We start from the raw sequence: 19,746 nt of genomic DNA, 5'->3' as shown, positions 1-19,746 counted from the left end.
TTATTTTTAATATTTGCGTCTGTTTGCAAAATAAATATCGGCGCACACACTTTAATGCCTATGCTGACTCTTGACGATAAAAAATATTTGCCTACTAGTGTTATAGTACTTCTCTAACTCATACTGAATTACGGCGATAAAAAAAACTGAAGACTATAATATAGGAGCAACGGAGGCAAAAAACGTATTTTTAAAATTTCGCTTTAGTAATTTCGCTTACATGTAAAGTTAAGAAGAAATTTAATTCATACTTACCGGTAGTTTTTAGTAAGAAATGTATCCCATTTCTATATTTTTATTGACAAAACATTCCCAAACAATACAGAAAAACATTTCGAATAGAATGTCAACGTCAATTGATAAGAATTTTTCTCGCTGTAATTTTTCTGGAAAGTAAAATATACAGCGAAAAAGGCTCAATTTTCTGAATATTACGTTGACTCCATGGCTGAAAATCTTTGTTGTATCAACGCGATGGATAGAAAAGTGCTGCGCACGTCGTGTCTATTATGTTCTAACCGTTGAAAGCTCATGCCGTCACGAGATAAACTTTGACGTCCATTTCTTGATATATTACGTTGGAAACAAGAACTAAACCTTGCTGTATTGATGAAGAGGCGAAGTCCGTGTAAAGATCATAACAATCTCTAACTAGCGTACCGCGATCGTTTTGACTTGATTAAAAGGCTTGCTTGCGAGAATCGCGACGCCATATTTGATTAAGCCGTGTGTTCATCCAATTCCTTAAGTACCTGACCGTAAGTATCGTATAAGTACGCTTTTCTCTGACAGAATTTCAAGCGTTAGATAGGCGATGTGTACATTATGGTTGATTTGTATTAATTTTGCGCTTAGTCATAAATTTGGTAGCCTAGATATAGGGTTGGTGCATCATATAAGTGTACCTAACTGTGTAAGACGATCTTGTATGTTAGGTAGGCCTACCTAGGTTAGGTACAACTTTGAATTTGAAACTCCAGGTTGAACTTGCTAGTTTATACTTTATAGTATTAGGACCTACCTACCTTGGCAAAAGGTTGATGAAAAAGCTGTATAGCAAGAGGTTGATGATCCCGTTGATCAGACTTGATTATTTTACTAGGTAGTAGATATAGCCTAGGTACATTTTGATTCATTTAATAGTAGGAAAATATATGCTTCAGTAACTTCAGGCCTTCGGCTGGGGCTGTTAACCTACCTAGCTATTTGTTGGTACAGTGGTTAGTGGTAGCTGCCAGCTGGTAGGATTCTGTGAAATATTCTAGAACTAACATTTCTGAAACGAGTCTCGGAAAGTAATACCTAAATACTATTGAACTTAGCCTATTTGTACATTGACATATGTATACAATTAAAATAGTCAATACATAGGATGTAATCGATGTATTTTTAGAACTTTTGCACATTTGAGGTTTAAATAACATTTAAAGAATTGATGAAAGCTGTCATTAGCTACATAAAATATTTTCTGAGATTAAAATTGAGTTTTGGCAAATGCAAAAATTAAAATAAAACTTTGATTCAACTACCTACATTAAATCAAGTTATTGTGAAATGTGAAGAAATGAATAAATCAATTCCACCTCTTAGGCTCTTACAATGTGCAGCAAGGAACAGGAAGGAAGTTAATTTCATGGTCTAGAACAATTTTTATTTCAATCCTCCAGTTTTGATTTTTTGATGCAGTTGGTACTTGGTGCTGGTGTTGTGGTGATGCTAAGAGTATGAGTTATGGTTGACAACTTGACACTTGACAACCAACGATTTTTTAGGGTTGGTTCATTTCTCATCTTTGCATCTACTTAGCTAGAACTGAGATAGCTATAAACAGATATCATGTGTATAAACTATAAATTATAATGCTTTTATCCATGATACATTGCTATATTATTTATAGGACTTGAAATTGAGCATGGAGTCTAATAATTCTCTGCTCTGCCACTGTGCTAAGAATGGAAGTAACGGAACAATGGTAAGATTATTACTGATTGACTGTTGGCCAATTCTTGATAGTTCAAATGTGAATTGGTAGTCATGGTGGGCTTTACTGCGAGATGCTTTCAAGTCAATAAAGTGACCATATATCATATGGTAGGGTAAACGCGGTATATTCAGTTACATTAAGGAGTAAGGACGCATTGAAAAATGAAAAACTATACAAAAATAACCATATGCGTTACTCAAGTTCTGTTTGCTTTATGTGACTCTCAGAACACCACACTACCTATGCGTCAGCAACGACGAAACATCACAAAATGTTGCCTTATTTAAAAGCCTTTGTAATGCGAACCTACCAAATCCCTATATTCAGTCACTGACTCACTGTGTGTTGCTATATTTGGCACGTGGTGAGGCGTATTCCGTCCGCGCTTCAAATTCTACTGATGCGTAATGCCGTCATCCACTTGTTCCAATTCTGTTTGCTGTGTGAGCTGTATTGGAATACAACACGGCTTTCAATTACAATACTAATGAATATTGAACACTACTTAATTATGCTTTTAATTAACAACTATCAAGCTTTTAATTAAGCAAATTTTAATTTTTGTACACAGCTTGGAACGATCTGTGCGTGTCCAATTCAAGTTGTGACGGAATTAGTTTTCATGTGTCTAAATCCATTTCTCAACTTAATCATCTATTTATTTACCATTTGAAATCAGCGAATAAAAGTATACCTAAAGGATTCCTAATATATTCAGATGTATTCAAGTCTCAAACCATAATATTCTTCCTATACAAACAGTTATTCACTATTTGGTAGAGCAAGGTCAACTGTCAAATTTGACACATTTTTCGATGATCTCACTGGGTAGCATGCATTGTCTCATTGGATCTCAATATTTTCCTGCTAGATGGCCAAGACCTAGTGTTTTGGCAGTAGTTTTATGCGCAAATGTAAGACGTCACCATTTCAACCATCAACGAACGCATGGAACTGAACTAGAGAGGTGACTGAATTACCCACAATGTCGGAATGTACCGCTTTACCCTATCTTGCCTGTGAGATGGATAATGGTTGGGAGGCCATGCAGTTTAAAATTTAGAAAGATTAGGAAGTATATTGTCAATTTTCTTGTGTTGCTGCTCTTGAACCACAAGGACCATTCTATACATTAGGTTTCATAATTCTTGGTCCTGCAAGCTATGGATAGGGCATCATGCCTATTGCTAAATATTGTGGCTTCAGTTGGAAGGTGGTGACTGCTGACTGGCAGTACATAAACATATAATGTATGGTTTATATTTTTCCATAGCTTTCTGTGAAGATTTTGGTTTGCCTTGAACTTGAAGTGACTAGTGTCAAGGCACACTTTTACTGACCTAGTCCATTTTTAAGTCTTGAAATTATACCAGTGAAGTATCATGAATACCAGCATTGTTGTAATTGATATGTTTATACTGTATTGTGTGAAGAGACAAAATTAAAAATGAACAGATTCCAAATACGTCTGTTGTTAGAAACTATGCTACCAGATGGTATAACTTCTTTGAGGAGTAAGAATACTAAAGTGTAACAATGTGTTAGATCAAGTTGGATGAATGCAAGAGTTTCATCAGTTGATTTATTGATGTGAAGGCTTAATTGTGCCGTTTTGGTCTTATTACATTTTGCCAGTAGAAATTTCATCAGATAACTGATGTTATCTAATGGATCATCAGTGTACATCTATCTTCAGTGCACATATGTTGAATCTGTCGTTTATAAATATAAAATTCCTAGGCCATGTTTGAGTGATATTTTGGAAGTTCCCTAGCTAGATTATAATCTCAAGAATTGAGCAAAATTTTGAATAATTATAGGCTTAAGGATGCCATTTTTTTCTGGGAGATGAACTTAGGACCAAATATTAGGCAAAATTAGCCACAAGTTTTAGTATGGTCTCCTTTATTATTGCCCTTGACCTGGTTTCTAGAATAGGCTGGATACGAACCACTATTCTTATACTGTCATTTCTAGAAGTGAACAGTTGCATCAGATCTGTTGGATTGGTAGGAATTTTTCACGGATTGACAGCGAAGATTTTTTCGGAGTGCAGAAAGTAGGCAAATGTATACTCAGATCAGCCAAAGAAGAGCATAATTTCTAGAGTTTAAATTGCTTCAAAATGGTAAAATCTTTGAGATCTGATTTGCTAACTAAGTACCGAGGTAACTAACTTGGTAACTAACTGCACTAAAGCTAACTTGGTAACTTCAGTGCTTTAGTGCATAACACTTAGCTATAGCACGACTTCCAAAAAAGCAGTGAAAGGTCTAGGTGCAGGTATTTTTTTTATTGTAGGAAACTGAAGTTGCCTCGAATGTTACATAGATTTGAATTTCCAGTATTTTTAACTTGATATGACAATCAGTGCAGCAGTGACGGTTTTGTCCAAAATTGTACCGCAAATGAAATATTGAACTTGACCAGGTGTAATCACGAGCTCATTACTCATTGATCACCCGAGGTTTTTGAAAAGGCGTCTACAAATTGAACATTTATTTATCTTGAGTGAATTTTTCGCTCTGAAAGCTGACAAACGTTAGGAACAATACAGATCTTAAAGCTTATTTTTGTCCTAATTTCAGGTGGTGGTGAAAGCTGCTGCACAGCCATCATGACAGACACAAATAACCATGTTAATCACACTGGCCCCTTGAAGCCAAATGTCAAACCTAATTCAGCACCACCGTAAGTATAATACTGACCTCCGGATACAAAGCTTGCATATAAATCCAAATCTTTGCATTAAGAGTAAGGTTATTTTGTGGTGTTGAAACGGATCGTAATTTCTTTTTCTTCATGTAAAAAAGGGTTGGGCATTCATGCTTTGAGAAACTGTTGTTCATGTCCTGATGTTAAGTCAATCATTTAAACGTTGCTAATATAATTGATTTATTTTCTTTTTCAGCTCTGATGACAAGTCTTGGAAGTCGAGTATCCCTATTCCCCCTAAGGACAGAAGGAAAAAAACATCGGTAAGTTTCTGTGTGCTCGATTTGACTCAATTGAAAGTAACAAGCTATTGAAGAACCCGTATTAGTGAACTAATATATGAACTAATTAAAATCCTTTAAATTTACAGGATGTGACCGACACTAAAGGAATAGAATTTGAAGATTTTTGCCTGTCCAGACCATTGCTAATGGGAATATTTGAGAAAGGCTGGGAGCGACCATCTCCTATACAAGAAGCATCCATTCCCCTAGCCTTAACCGGCAGAGATATTCTTGCCAGAGCTAAAAACGGCACTGGCAAAACTGGTGCTTATTCCATCCCTCTTGTTGAAAGGGTAAGTTAATTTTCTCGCCTAGCTACTTCATCTTCTAATTTAGAATCTATCCTGCATTTGTAACGGTCAGATAAGTTGCCTTAATTAAAAAGATTAATCAGTGTAGTCGAGGTCTCTGTAGAGCTAAACGAAATTTTAATGCGTGAACTGTGAGCTACATATTGCCTATGAACTCTGAGAATCCACAATTTCAGTAAACGGTCTCTTGTCTTTTCCTCCTAATTTTGAGTAGGAGTAGTTTGAAGAATATGACTGGAAGACGAGCTTTGAGTTGGTGCCAATTCTTTCAGATGCTCCTGTAATTCTGATTATCCTTTCTCCTTTTCGCTCAGATTAACCCTTCGCTTCCCAAGATTCAAGCTCTTGTAATCGTACCCACCCGAGAATTGGCTCTACAAACTAGTCACATTTGTAATGAACTCGCTAAACATGTTGGCGTCAAAGTCATGGTCACTACCGGAGGCACAAATCTTCAGGTAATGATTTCTTTTTACATTAATTTTACTTCAGCGGAAAACTAGACGTAGTAAAAACGATGAAAGTGATGTAGTAGTTATTGTGAACTTAGCACAGCAGTTGTGAAAGGGTTATTCACGCAACATTGAAAGGTTGTCATGAGAGTAGAGTATAATAAATAGTTGGGTCACAAGGTCTGGAAATTTACTTATTCCTGCAAGTATTTCGTTAGAATTGCTTGACGTAGTCCCTCGATAACGACGCTAATTGCATACTGCAGTGGCTCGGTGACAATTATGTAGCTGTCCTAGGTAACCTAGCGATTAGCCTACACAATTTTGTAGAAGTCACTGAAATTGCTTTGCGATAATACATAGCCAAATCCGACCGAGACGTTCACCAGGCTTGTCTAAATTTAGTCACCATTGTCACGTAACGATTTGTGAAAGGTATTTTGGCGCAACTACCAATATGTTGAGGAATAGCTCGTCTTAGCTTCTAGTAAAAGTTGTCGTAAATCGGTCCTTCCTAAAGTGTAACTAGTCGATGTGGATCACAACGAGAGCTCCTTAGAGCATAAATTTCAGATTCTGGTGAATGAAATGCATTACACCACTGCGGCTACTTTTTCAGTAATGGAGGCTGGTTTTCTGGATTTTTTATAAAGAATCTGTGAAAGTTTTAATAAATACTTCCTCGTGCAGGACGATATCATGAGAGTGTACGAAGGAGTCCATGCAATAATAGCAACTCCTGGCAGAATACTGGACTTGACAGAAAAAAACATCGCGAAGATGGACCACTGCAAGATGCTGGTGCTGGACGAGGTGAGTTTGGCTTGATTAACTGGTTTAGTCATTAGAAATTTGCTGCGAAATTTTAAATTTTCATCATATTGACCACCCGTTTAGAATCAAGCGGAGAAAATATCAGCAGTGTTGGCCTTATATTCATCACTCCGCTGACACACTTGACTATTTTATGTTTGAAACATGACTGAAAATTGGAGTCCAGCGTTTTCGCCGGTCTTGGCCAAAATTTTGTAATTTTCGAAGCTTGACATGCTCTCTTAAAATCTTCAGACGTTCTTAATTTTATTCGTTCTACAGGCCGACAAGTTGTTATCTCATGACTTCAGAGGAATGCTTGATCGTCTGATCTCTTACCTGCCCTCTGAACGGCAAATTTTGCTCTACTCGGCCACTTTCCCGCTAACAGTTGAACAGTTCATGAAGAAACACTTAAGGTAAGGATTCTTACTGCAGGTGCCAGTGGAGGCGCTGGTCCTGGTGGATACAGCGCTTGAAGCTGAATTATGAAAGACTTGAAGCTAATCAATGAATAGTAGCCAATGAACAAACTTTTTTCAGAAAAGGGAATAAATGAAGCACATTCCCATCACACCAGTTACTAGATTCATTCGGACGACTTTCAGTGCGTAGAACGTCTCGCCTGATACTCGCATTGGTATAAGGAAGCGAGACTAAAAAGTGAAGTAGTTTCGTTGGCTGTCATATTTTTTGCTTGGAGTGTCAGAAGATAAATTTGATGCACGTCTAATTATTGATTACCATCAGATCCCCGTACGAGATAAACCTCATGGACGAGTTGACGCTCAAAGGAGTCACTCAATATTACGCTTACGTACAGGAGAGGCAAAAAGTTCATTGCTTGAATACGCTCTTCTCAAAGGTGAGATAGCCTACGTTAGAGCATTCGCCTGATTGACAATTGGGTTCTCCATAGTGCTCATGAATTCATTCGAAGGTTTCAAATCTTTCTTGGTGAACTTGGTATTTGATGAATAAAGCACCTTTCAAATTCACCAATTTCATCGGTGAATCGCCCTGCAATATTGGGCGAATGAAGAATAAAGAATGGCTAAGTTGCAGCTAACGAATACACGCACTATTACCACGATTTTTCCGCTGAATTTCATATTGGGAGTATAGTGGTGCGTTGAAGAATTGAATTTGACAGGAGACAGTACTGGAATAGAAACTACTCTTTGAAAGTTCCTTAGAGGTGGGTTGAAGCATTTTTTTTAAGAATTTCCAATATTTGGACTACTTTATTTCTTCCCTATCAATTAGCTCGATTTCTCCTTTCAGCTTCAAATCAACCAGAGCATCATATTCTGCAACTCAACCCAACGCGTGGAGCTGTTAGCGAAGAAAATCACGGACCTCGGCTACTCCTGCTACTACATTCATGCAAAGATGAACCAGGCGCACCGCAACAGAGTCTTCCACGACTTCCGCGCCGGTCTCTGCAGGAACCTCGTATGCTCTGGTCAGATCAATTTCCTTCTGCACAACTAGTAATGTGGTTGCCTCTCCTTAGATCTTCTGGCAAGTCTTTAGTAGATTCTTCAATCAAATTTCCGTAATGAAACTCTTTTCTGATTATTACTCGTGAAACCAACTTTTTTGCATAAAATAACATTCCCATTTTGTTTGAAAATTGATGGTTTGCCGTTTTTCGATAAATTACCACTTTTTTTAGATTTAGCGCTCACTATAGCGTTCCCTTGTTTCTCTCAGACCTTTTCACAAGAGGCATCGACATTCAAGCGGTCAACGTCGTAATTAATTTTGATTTGCCGAAAATGGCGGAAACTTATCTTCACCGCATTGGACGATCGGGTCGGTTTGGCCATCTTGGTATTGCAATCAACTTGATAACCTTCGAAGACAGATTCTGCCTGAACCGCATCGAGAACGAGCTCGGCACTGAAGTAAAGCCAATCCCCAAGGTATGTTTGTTTCTTAGTACTTTAAAAAAGTTTTTGTTGCGCCATGAACTGCGCTCTTATTTGAGCGTTTTTAAGAAGCATTGGGAAGCATTTTCACCAGGAATCTGAAATAACACCGAAATAATGGAATGTAGTAGATGAACAGGCCCGCTAACAGTTAAAATTCATAATGCCTGCAGTCCAACTTGCTTGGAAGTAAAGTTCTCGAGCAACGCATTCAGCCGGACATGAATAGTCTTTAACTAGTATTTATTCCGTCAGATAATCGACCCGTCCTTATACGTGGCAGAACATCACTTGGAGGAAGAAGCTTCGAAGTGAAGCGATAGTAATAAGAGGAGAGAGTGAAGTGGTGACGATGTTGTTTATTCCAGCTGAAAGGACAGCTCGAATCTATAAGTCCCCTAGTGTTTGAAAAAGACTTTGTCAGTGCATTATTTTGACATTTGACATTTCAATCAATTTTGCTAAGAAAATTCTTGCCCAATTCATTATGCCTGAAAATTGGCCTTTATTTAATATCTTTGTTAGTGTATTATACTTCATACGCTCTTCACGGAAATACAGTAAATTGGAAAATTGAAAGTAATCCTCTTTGTATAAAGGATTTCTCGTGATCGCGAGTTTTTGTATATCTATTTTTGTACCGTGTGTCTGACACGATGAAGGCTTGGGCAGCGCTGCAATCGGAAGGCGAGCTCTGTTTGCGACACTGCCTTTGGACCGTCATCGTTCAAGCCGCCACTACAAATCGCAACCTTACTTCAGTTAGCAAGACTTAGACGTGAGAACTTGAGGTTTGGATGGCATGCCGCTGAAATAAAGGTATTCTTTTGTCTCTAACTTTCAGAAGAGAGCCGTTGAATGAAGTGGTGTAATATTATGCTAGTGTTAGTAGATAGCTTATCTATGAACTCTGTACTCGAGTGTTTGAAGCCATTTCCTTTTGAAGTTCAAATGATTCGTGCATCTATATAGTGTGCTTCGCACCGCCCTTCGTACATGGACGATTTCTTTATGCTCGGATAGCTAGTAATAATACTAGTTGAAGTTTTTTTCTATTTAATGCAACGGAATCTGTCAGCTCGCCAGCAACCTCCAATCGGCATTCTAACATGGGCTCTGTAAAGTTCTTGATCTTTCCTTCCTTAACTTTCTCAAACATCTTCGGTGAAGCAGTGACAATGCACCATCGACCACGTCACTTCACCTGATAATTGTGCCGGTTGGAGTGCTTCATCCTTCTTAGCATCGAGCCCTGCACATGACGAAACTATGGCAGCTTCAATCTAAATCTGTGAAGATTCTGGGCGAAATATGTCGCTCTGATCGGACAAGCAGGAGGGAAACTCGCGGTACTTCTACGTTCGTGACTGATAAACGTTTGTAGTAACGTCGGAATTTTTGAGTCGTATAGAGTTCTAAGAGATCTGATTAGACAGTCCTAAAGTTGGCATCTACATTCTCAGTGGTGATTCGAAAAGTGCAATAAGATTGAAACGACCGCAAGTTGCTCTAAAGCTGTTGGCTTTTAGCTGCCATTGTAGCGCGTGTGCTCAGGATGCGAATGTGTGATGTCCTCGTTCGAGTCCTTAATTTAGAGTGTGCTACGATCGTGCTTAGATACCGTGCACGCGTAGATCTTTTCCTATCTAAAATTTTCAAGGACATCAACAAAAAAAAAAAATCTACAATATTGCCGATGATCGTGAAGTGGGCGTGACATGTCGCTTGATGACCTTCCCTCCTAAGAAGCATTAAAGAAGCAGTTGTCCTGGGGGCAAGTGCGGAAGAAGTGGACAACTGCACTTGTCTGAGCGAGCTCGCGCCACTTGTCGGGATCAACGAGGATAGCGAAATTTTATGAAATTTTTGGCAGTAAATGTATCCTCGGAAATGTGGTGTTTATCTTGTATGTCCATTTCTATACGACGCCATCTACCGTATGAAATAGGTTCTGTACAGAAATTTCGATGGCCACAGCCACAGTAACAACGCTATTTTAGACGAAGATTGACTAAATGCGAATGATCGAGCCTCGACGAGGTTTAAGCACCCCTTTCATAAACGCCGAATTAAGCGAAGGCCAGTCGTACGCTCAACGTCACCTAAGCTCTGCAAATCCTAATTGAATATTACCTGAACAAATTGTACAAAGTGCGGTAGATGCGTCTAGAACTGCAACCCGATCAGGGTTTAGGCGTTTTCGTGGTACAAGAAATTTTGATGCGGGGGCAACTAATCGTTGCTGATCAATAGTCTAGCTTTCCAATACAAAGGCTACATAAGAAAAGCTCAGAATTTCAGATGGTTCATTCATATGCGTTCGTGCTGGTATTTGTGCTCGAGAAGTTTTGCCTTGTTCTAGGTCAAGCTGTAAGCATTGTTCGTAAGGTCACGACTCCGAAGACTTCTGCCGGAGGCGCGAGAATATCTCATCATAACGCTGGCGTTTCCCAGTAATGAGTTATTGTTGTGGTTCTCCGGTCTCGTTTTTATAAGACTCCCCTCGAGCAAGTACGACACCACCGACAGGGGTCGCTCCAGAGCTGTATGGTCGAGGTTATGTGGTGTTGTTGTCTGAGGTCCTGCCAGAGTGGACATTCCAGGAGAATGTGAGTGATTGTGTGGGGAGCTCTCTGGCAGTATGGGCAGGTGTCTGTGTCTGCTTGGCCTATTCTGTTTGCGTATGATTGTAGTGAAGGGTGGTGGCCGCAGCGCAGCCTGGCTAGGTGTACTCTCTCCAGTCTAGAGAGCTGTGTTTCTGTGCTGCTTATGGCAGGTGGTGGGTGTCCAAGGACTTCGTTGTTGCCGGCTAGCGTCAGCGTTCTAACTGCCATAATTGTGTGCAATTATTTTTTTGTGCTGGTTTTGCCTTGGGGTGGAGGTACTGTGTTCAGTATGTTGGTGCGACGAGACAGGCTTTAATCTAATAGGGCCGTAAATATTTTTTTCAAACTTTCAGTGTTCCTAGTTCACGTGAAATGTACTCAAACATTCTACAGTTAATGTCGCGGCGTTGAGTATTGAGACAGTCACCCCTCAGTAGTTTCATATAGCGGAGATGGGCTGGAAGCCGACTGCTTGCGTGCGATCAGGCACGCTTCGTGACAGGATTTATGCGCAAATGAAACAACGCCCGTTCCTGTGCCCAATAAACGCAGGCAATTTTGAATTGGTTAACGGTTCTTGGTATAGGTCGTCTAGTATGCACTGAAAGAAGCCAATTTTTCGTATTTCAGATTATTCGTTTATGTTGCTACGGCTCTTGTTAAATTCGCAAATCAAACTAGGCAATTGCCAGATAGTGCTATTGGCGCAGCCGTAGGCTGCGCCAATTTAAAATTTAAATATAACTCTTAAATAAGCACAGGAGATGATCCCCAGCCTCAGCATGCTATAACTATACACAGCCACACATCTAGCAGCTGCAGACTACGTTAGAGCACTGCAATCTAAACTACTGACGCACTGCTCAGAGATAATAGCGCATTGGGCATCAGCCAATACTCTCACATGAACAGGCAGTTCCGCACCCTACCTAACCTCTTCTGGCACAACCTCATCACGCTTTCTCGGCTCACAACATTCTTGCTACCAATGAATAGCTCGATCAGCACGCTTGAACTGCCTTTCTAACTTCCTGAAGCCAATAAGGGTAAGTTACATCCCCTCGGGTTTGTTTTGGGTGGAAAAACGTCGCAATTTGTGTGGGCTAGACCAGATACAGTATGGCCATGCTGACCTTCATCATTTAAAGGGTGGCTGTGGACAACCGGCGTTCTGGTTTCGAGCAGTTGACTTCGTAGGCTGCCATGCCCTTCATAGATGTTACCCACGGAAAGGAATATGAATCGAGTGTGAAATTGGGCAGAGCTGGCGCACAGCATGCGCCCCGATTCACAGACCTGCATGATTTATCACGGGATATATAAACGCTGCTTATTGCGTAATTATTATTCAGTTGAAATTTATTTCACCGGGGAAACATCTAGTTCATTATGACTTCACTGGTGGCGAATTTCAACCAGTTGAATATTTTTGTCCGTTCACAGTGACGCTATTCCCTTAACTGGTGAACTAGACCTCCATGGCCGTCGGCTCTGCAAATGAAATGCAAGGAAGTTATCACACTGCCACGAAGCTTCTAGTCTGTTTTGCGTTCTCAGCCTACCGATACCCTCTTGTTGTATTCAGAGGCTATTCAAGGGTTTCTTCACAAACTGATTTAATTTATAATCAAGAGCATGCCTATCAAAATTCACCAATATTTTTTGAACAGAATTAAAGGATATCTAACCTGCGGATTGGTCGCCCTCGTCGAACATGAACTCGTCTTCGTACTCTTTGAGGAACTGCGTACACCGAGCCTCGTCGATAAACAGCTGGTAGACTTTCTTAACGTCCTGCACCGTGATCTACTCGAAAGAAGTTCTATTTATTATCATTTAAATTTTTTCCGTGTCAATGAATGCATTCAATGTTCGGTTCAAATCATTTTTAATGATAAGTCAAGTTTCGTATCGCCGGTCATTACTGTAACCTGCGTATACTGCCTTAACTGGTTAACTTATGCAACTCAACAAAATTTTCCTAGGTTAGCAAACCGAAGGTTCGAGCATGAAAGCATACATTTTACCACGTTTTTCTTAGCTCGCTTTCGTGTCTGTGATGATCAAATCTTGCAATCGATATTTCACCAACTTTCCCATTAGCTAGCGCTCTGAAACTTTTAGGGAAGCTCAGCTCCCGTTAACAATACAATAATCAATAATTTGTTGCACGTTTCCAGGCGTATAAACTCTAAAGGAACTCACAAGCAGGTCACGTTTTTCGTTTTAGATGTTGTAAAATATTTTAACTGAAATACAAAAGACCAAGAGAATGAAAGCAAACAGAGATCAGTAGCTGCCGAAAAATTATTTTCTACTTTTGAGTCCACATGAAAAACGTGGTCTTTAAAATTTTTTTTTATACATTTTATTCCGTATAATGTACCGGAAAAGATTGATCAAGTAATCTTCAAAGAGACATCTTTTCAAAGAGTAAAACTATATTTGAATAGTTTACGTAAGTTTATTGTAAGTAAATGAAGTAGGCAGCTATAGTTAGTAATGGCAAGTACCTGCTGAGAACTCCTCTTGGAAGCCGCAAGGCTGGCCAGGACAATGAGTTGGATCGAGTACCGCAACGAAGTTTCCACACCGATCTTGGTTAGCACCGTCAGAGCGTCTTCGGCAATATCGCTGTCTTCCTCTTCACATCTACACATGAATAATGCACAAATTATTTATTCACCAAGTACAATACCGCGTAACCTCAGAAAATTGAATGGTCCTTGTAAACGGACGAGTTTGACATATACCCACGTTTTCATGTTTCAGGGTGGGTTTCTCAACGCACCCTGAAACTTCATAACTAGAATGACTGTACATTGGACTGTGCAACAACTTTACTCAAAGCTTAGTTCACTACTTAAACTGGTCTTCTCTCTGCAGCCAACCTGTAAACACCTCGTCTACTCAGCTGCTTGACCTTATTACCGGTAGATGCTCCGTGATGAGCAAACCGCGTCGCCGGATTTACTTAACCTTCCATTTGGACAAATTTTAAGAATGCTAACCCCATTATTGTAGGTATCTTCTATCAGAAAGCTTGAGAAGTTAACCTCAAAAGAAGTTAATAAAAAAACTGGCCTCATTTTTAACCAGACATAGATACACACAGAGAGCAATTCGTTAAGAATTTTTTTTATTCAATATTAATTTAAATGGAAAAAATGCAAGACGTAATTACACCACGGAATACCTTGCGCACTTGCCAAAAAATTTCATTATTTACAAAACGCAAAAATTGATCTGCTTACAATTGCAAGTATTCCTCATATCATAGCGAGAAAATATATGAGAGAATGAAATAGATTTGTTAATAGCAATATTTCATGACAACTCCGGTTCTTTATAAAATAACCAACCTGATTTTGAGGATTTGTTTTATTTCACTCTGCGAGTATGGGTCCGTGCGAATGATGACCATCCTGTCGAGGAGATCGAGAGGCAGGCCGTGAGGCGCTTTGTTGTTTGTGCCTCTGATGGTCGTGATGCCGCGGTTCGTTGCCACAATGAGAACCGGTGCAAGTTCTTCCTCCAGTGCTCTATTCACCCACGAGAAGCACTCTAGGTCTAACATGTGCACCTGCGTGGGTAAACTTGATTCATTATTACATTGATTAGTTAACCATAAACGATATTTACGCAGTTCAATTAAATTAGAGGCTTAAAGTTTGAGTGATAATCAACAGTCGAATTTTGACGTATCTAGGTTCAGGTACCAGGCATGAAGACACCGAAGTAAACCTTGTGGCTCAGGGTATTCACAGACCAAGTAAATAGAATTGTAAACCTGACAAATGCATGCAAGACCTCATCAATGAAGAGCACTCCAGGGACGAGTTCAGCCTTGCCCTCTTCCCGCCACTCGGCCACTTTGCTGTTGATTTGCTGACGCACTTCCGTTTTGACTTCTCCGGTGTCTCCTGAAATTCACACCATTGAAATGAGAAGTGACATTGCAGTAACAAGTCAGCAATTTCTTGCAAAATTGTACATAGAAGCGCTAGAATAAATTCAGGAAAAAATTACAAAATCAATTTATTTTCACTCCGGGATAGTCCTGGAAGTTACGTTACTATGTACTGCAAAAAGTATTTATGATGTTAAAAGCCAGCTTGCGCTAAAGCTTTATATAACAGCTTTTCAAAAAAATATTGATGACGAACAAGGGTATAATTCTAACATTACTGACCAGAGAATAGAGCCAGGAAACCTTGCGTTCTGTTGTTAATAACGTCGATCTCGTGCAGAGTGACGGTGTGAACTACTTCTTTGCGTTTCTGCAGTTCCCCTTCTGGACACTGAACGAACCTGAATTGCCGTGAATTCGATTAAGAATCGTAGGAAAAAATTCGTATTATTAGTAGGTATTAATTAAAGAGTTACACTTTAAAGTAGTAAGTACACAAATAACCGGACTGAAAAATTGTAAGAGATGTTTTCATCACAACTACCAAACCAAACTGTTAGATATCTTTGTTACATTTACCTGGTATTAAAAATGTATTAGCCCCCAATAAGTACCTTGTTTGTGGACCAGTAGCGTCATAATCTCGTGCACGGGTGAAGGAGCGACCGAGTTTGTTTATCTTGCCAGTGGCTTTATCAATCGTGATCACATCGCCCGCTTGTACCTAAATGTTTTAGGGAGTGAATACAATTGATTTCCTTAGATTTTCTGATATATTCAATATATCAAAATCTACTTACCTATTTCTCTATTGCCATTAAATTACTAAAAATTTAGCATTCGAGAACATATATATAATATAGTTGTTTGTTACGATTGTCATCATCATTGCCAAAATGATTGAACTGGAAGCTTTTCACTTCGTTAAAAATAGGAATACGCCACACAAACCTTTTCCTTAGTCAGAGATTCAATGAGCTTGTTGCCAAGGTCATAGATGGTTTCCATTTCGGTGGTTTTGAGAGCAAGTTTGCCCACTTTAGGTCCACTGCCAGACACTGGGCGATCAATTTGCACTTCCACTACCTCTCCCTCTATGATTTCTGTCTCTTCCTTGATGCGCACACCAATAGAACGACGGAACGCCTGTGTCAGCACTTCGGTTTTTGACAAGCCCAAGCTGAGGAAGTAAGAGGCTAATAATGCAGTGCAGGAGATTGAGAAAATATGACCAACAAATCAGCAATACAAATAAGTGATAAGGATCAAAGATCAAGAATAAAATTGGTCGCGTTGTGTATGCATGAAATAACACCAAGAGCCTTCGTCATGTTCACTAATTGAGTATGAAATCTGAAATTAATAAATTAGAATCAAATTGATTTGATAATCCATTATCTATAAGCAATGATGTAGGCTTAAAAAAATATTCGCTACCCTAAAAACATGAGAATGTGGAGCAAAACAGTGACACTGAAAGATAAAGTCTATGCATTTTTATCATCTTGTACGTATTTGTCAAAGCTTGTGTGTTGTCTATCTATTTCAATTATAAAATAAAAAATTCATTAATTTCTTATTTTGAAACAAGAGTTCAAAAAAGATTTTTATGTTGAAGGTAAGTTTGAGTGGTTATTCCATTGATTATCATACATTACCCATAGCTACCGGTATATTATTAATGGGATTCGGGATAGTGAGACTCTAACACATAAGGCCTGATAAGGGATTAATGAGCCCCGACAATGGTGGGTTAACCAGCTAGTAGTAAATGATGCTACTAACACACAAGAAGATGATTAAATAAAGCAACACAATTTGTCTTACTAGGCACTTTAACCTATATTTATCAATGTTATGAATGAAGTTATATGAATTGTTTCAAGTCCAGTGTAATTTTTTACAGTAACTGTTCAAAATGCAAAGTGCAAGTGGAAATTTTGAAATGTATGAAGTTAACTGACGTCTTCAAACGATGTATCAGGCAGCAAATTGCTTGTACTGATGAATTACATAAGATTTATAGTACCTGTAAATTTCGGAAGCAGAAAGAGCAGTAAACGGCGTGTCAGAGCCGAGTGACTGAGCAAGAGCCATTGCTAGGGCAGTTTTTCCAGTGCCAGGCTGCCCCGCAATCAATACAGCCTGCCCTGAGAGTTTGCCCTCCCTGATCATCTTCTGTACAACACCAGCAGCTCTTCGAGCCTGCAATGCACAGGAGTTCAGTAGAATATAAGTGGAGGTGTGTTTGGCCATAAAACAATTTTGAGAGTTAATTAAGTTTGAAGCTTTTTCATCTATTCAATTTGATTGAGGCAAATTCTTCACAGCTGTGACATCAGAGCATAGCAACTCTGATAGGTAAGTTAGTTAATAATTTGAAACCCAAGATAAGTTTGGGTGCAATCAATGTATGCTGCATTGAAGCCTTGAAGGCAGCCTCACCTTGACTTGGCCAACCATCCCTTGAGCTGATTGCTTAGCAGTGAGGTCATCAGTGAGCCCAAGGCCTCTAATATGAGAGTGAGCACCAATTCGCTCAATGCGGGTAATTTCTCGCTCCTCTGCATTTCCTCCAAGAATCTGCAAGATAACAAACAATTGAGAATGGCAGGATCATTATTATTTTGTTAAGTGAGGATCATTATTATTATTATTAAATGGCAGGATCATTATTATTTTGTTAAGTAAGCACAATATAGTGAAAAGACATCAACTTCTCTTATAATATCAACTTGACCAATGAAAAAAATAGCCTCAAAGAATGCACCATGAAAAAAAAATTCAATCATAAATTTATATCTATCTCTAACAAATAATCAAATATACAAATCAAGGCACTAATTTTTTAGAAACTACTCACTGATGCCATTTTATGAAGTGATGCACTGAGATAGATCACTGATGCTCCTGAGATAGGTAGGCAAATTTACACAAAAATATTTAAAGTGACAGTTAATTGGAAACCTGTAAGTCAAGAGAAGCCATATTAAAAGAAGAAAGCAAAAGTTTGTACATGAATTAATCTGGTCAAAGGACCTGTTTTTAGATCTCCTGTGGACAAGTCACAGAGAGTACAAAAATCTGAGACAGGCCACATTGGGCCTACTCTTCAGCACCTGAAGAATGAATGTGTATGGCCTCAATGCCTATATAGAATGAATGTGTATGGCCTCAGAGTCAAATGCCTTTGCCTATTTCCCTAAAATTGCAGGGAAAAAATTTTTCCCTGCAGCCAGTAGGGCCACCCTACTGGCTTCAAATTCTTATGCTAGTACTCCTAGCAAGGGAATTGAGAGTCTGGACTCGGGATGTAGAATGTAATTTAAATGTAGTTTGGCCTGTTTGGGTTTTGCTCCTACTCCTAGTTGTAAGCTTTTATGCTAGTATCCTAAGAAGTTATTTCCAAGGACTATCAAGGGAAAAGTTTTCCTAACAAACCTTAATAATACAGTTATTACAGTACAGTGTTATTTCCAGACCTCCAGTGTCAAATAATATAGCAGTTCTAATAGATAAAAGAATAGGGTAAATGTGGTATATTCCAACATCATGGGTAATTCCGACACTTCTCAAATTTTTTCCTTTATATTAAGCTTTGTCTTAGTTCCACGCATTCGTAATTCGTTGATGGTTGAAATAGTGACGTCATACTATTGCGCACCATAATATTGCCAAAACACTAGGCCTGGGCCATCTGGCAGGAAAATGTTGAGATCCAAAGAGAGACAGTGAACGTCACCCAGTGAGAACGTCAAAAAATGTGTCAAAGTTGATGGCTGACCTTGCTGTACCAAATAGCGATAAACTGTTTGTGTAGAAAGAATATGGTGGTTTGAGATTTTTAAATAAGTCTGTGAATATATTATGAATCATTTAAGTTACTTGTATTTGCTGATTTCAATTTTCAAGTGGTAAATAAATTAATAGATGATTAAGTTAAGTGACGGTTTTAGACACAGAAAAATTAATTCCGACACAGCTTGGAATTAGACATACACAGTTTGTTTCGAGCTGTAAATTAAAATTTTCTTAATTAAAAGCTTAATAGCTCTTAATTAAAAGCCTAATTAAAAAATTAAAATTTTTCAATTAAGCTCGTTCCGAGCTGTGTTGTATTCTGATACAGCTCACACAGGGCGCCACCGCGCCGGAATTAGTCTCACTCTCACAATATGCCAAATTTAGTCACACACAGCATCAGAATTCAGGGATTTTGTAGGTTTGAATTCTAAAGGCTTTTAAATAAATATGGCAACAGTTTGTGATGTATCATCATTGCTATTTGCTGGTGCCTAGTGGGGTTTTGAGAGTGACGTAAAGCAGTCAGAACTCAAGTTGCGCATACGGTGATATTTTTATAGCCATTCATTTCTTGCTACGTCCTTAATGTGTCGGAATATACCGTGTTTACCCTATGGTTGGTCGACACTTGACAGTCAGACTTGTCAACATTTAAAATAAATGCTAAAATGCATGCATTCAAGTCTCCTGGCTCCACAGACAGGTTAATAAAAAAAAACGAGCAAACCCTACGAAGTTACGATCGTCAGCTTAGGCTTTACGTATGGCTAGTATGGTATCCAGTTTCTGAAATTGAAAATTTTGACACTAGGCTAGGCTAGTAGGAATAATGCTAGGTACCTAGTATGGAATATATCTACTTGGCGAGCCGCGACTGAATTTTTCGAGCAGTGGTTTTATGGATTTGCCAGCCGTGATTCCATTTCTACAAGC

At 38.9% G+C, this 19,746-nt stretch overlaps 2 protein-coding genes across 2 annotated transcripts; one reads left to right on the top strand and one right to left on the bottom strand.

Annotated features, from left to right (window-relative positions):
- The first annotated feature begins 481 nt into the window (after window positions 1-481).
- On the top strand, window positions 482-10,384 carry LOC108665181 (ATP-dependent RNA helicase cgh-1). Its single transcript, XM_018151913.2, has 11 exons — window positions 482-758; window positions 4,573-4,675; window positions 4,896-4,962; window positions 5,070-5,276; window positions 5,609-5,752; window positions 6,437-6,559; window positions 6,842-6,978; window positions 7,310-7,424; window positions 7,844-8,024; window positions 8,276-8,487; window positions 8,749-10,384. Exons 2-11 carry the CDS (start codon window positions 4,602-4,604, stop codon window positions 8,806-8,808), a joined length of 1,320 nt encoding a protein of 439 aa, XP_018007402.1. The 5' UTR covers window positions 482-758; window positions 4,573-4,601; the 3' UTR covers window positions 8,809-10,384.
- Window positions 10,385-12,426: 2,042 nt separating this feature from the next.
- LOC108665185 (ruvB-like 2) lies at window positions 12,427-18,013 on the bottom strand. Its single transcript, XM_018151916.2, has 11 exons — window positions 17,873-18,013; window positions 17,455-17,592; window positions 17,039-17,214; window positions 15,961-16,189; window positions 15,624-15,733; window positions 15,292-15,410; window positions 14,910-15,022; window positions 14,462-14,682; window positions 13,613-13,751; window positions 12,788-12,905; window positions 12,427-12,590 (listed from the first exon to the last, which is right to left on the bottom strand). Exons 1-11 carry the CDS (start codon window positions 17,879-17,881, stop codon window positions 12,568-12,570), a joined length of 1,395 nt encoding a protein of 464 aa, XP_018007405.1. The 5' UTR covers window positions 17,882-18,013; the 3' UTR covers window positions 12,427-12,567.
- Between the last annotated feature and the right edge of the window lie 1,733 nt (window positions 18,014-19,746).

The sequence above is a fragment of the Hyalella azteca genome, unplaced genomic scaffold, assembly GCF_000764305.2.
Source record: "Hyalella azteca isolate HAZT.00-mixed unplaced genomic scaffold, Hazt_2.0.2 contig9044, whole genome shotgun sequence".
In the NCBI taxonomy this organism is placed as follows: domain Eukaryota; kingdom Metazoa; phylum Arthropoda; class Malacostraca; order Amphipoda; family Hyalellidae; genus Hyalella; species Hyalella azteca.
This window is presented reverse-complemented; position numbering and strand designations above follow the sequence as displayed.

What these genes read in the sequence shown, in the direction of transcription:
- LOC108665181 (XM_018151913.2), top strand. Translation starts at nt 4,602, where the DNA reads ATGACAGACACAAATAACCATGTTAATCACACTGGCCCCTTGAAGCCA. An exon ending in CCATCCCTCTTGTTGAAAGG is followed by an intron (nt 5,277 to 5,608) that starts GTAAGTTAATTT and finishes CTTTTCGCTCAG; the next exon opens with ATTAACCCTTCGCTTCCCAA. An exon ending in AAGTAAAGCCAATCCCCAAG is followed by an intron (nt 8,488 to 8,748) that starts GTATGTTTGTTT and finishes TTATTCCGTCAG; the next exon opens with ATAATCGACCCGTCCTTATA.
- LOC108665185 (XM_018151916.2), bottom strand. An exon ending in GCTACTGGTCCACAAACAAG is followed by an intron (nt 15,411 to 15,623) that starts GTACTTATTGGG and finishes ACGGCAATTCAG; the next exon opens with GTTCGTTCAGTGTCCAGAAG. An exon ending in GAGTGCTCTTCATTGATGAG is followed by an intron (nt 14,683 to 14,909) that starts GTCTTGCATGCA and finishes TTACCCACGCAG; the next exon opens with GTGCACATGTTAGACCTAGA.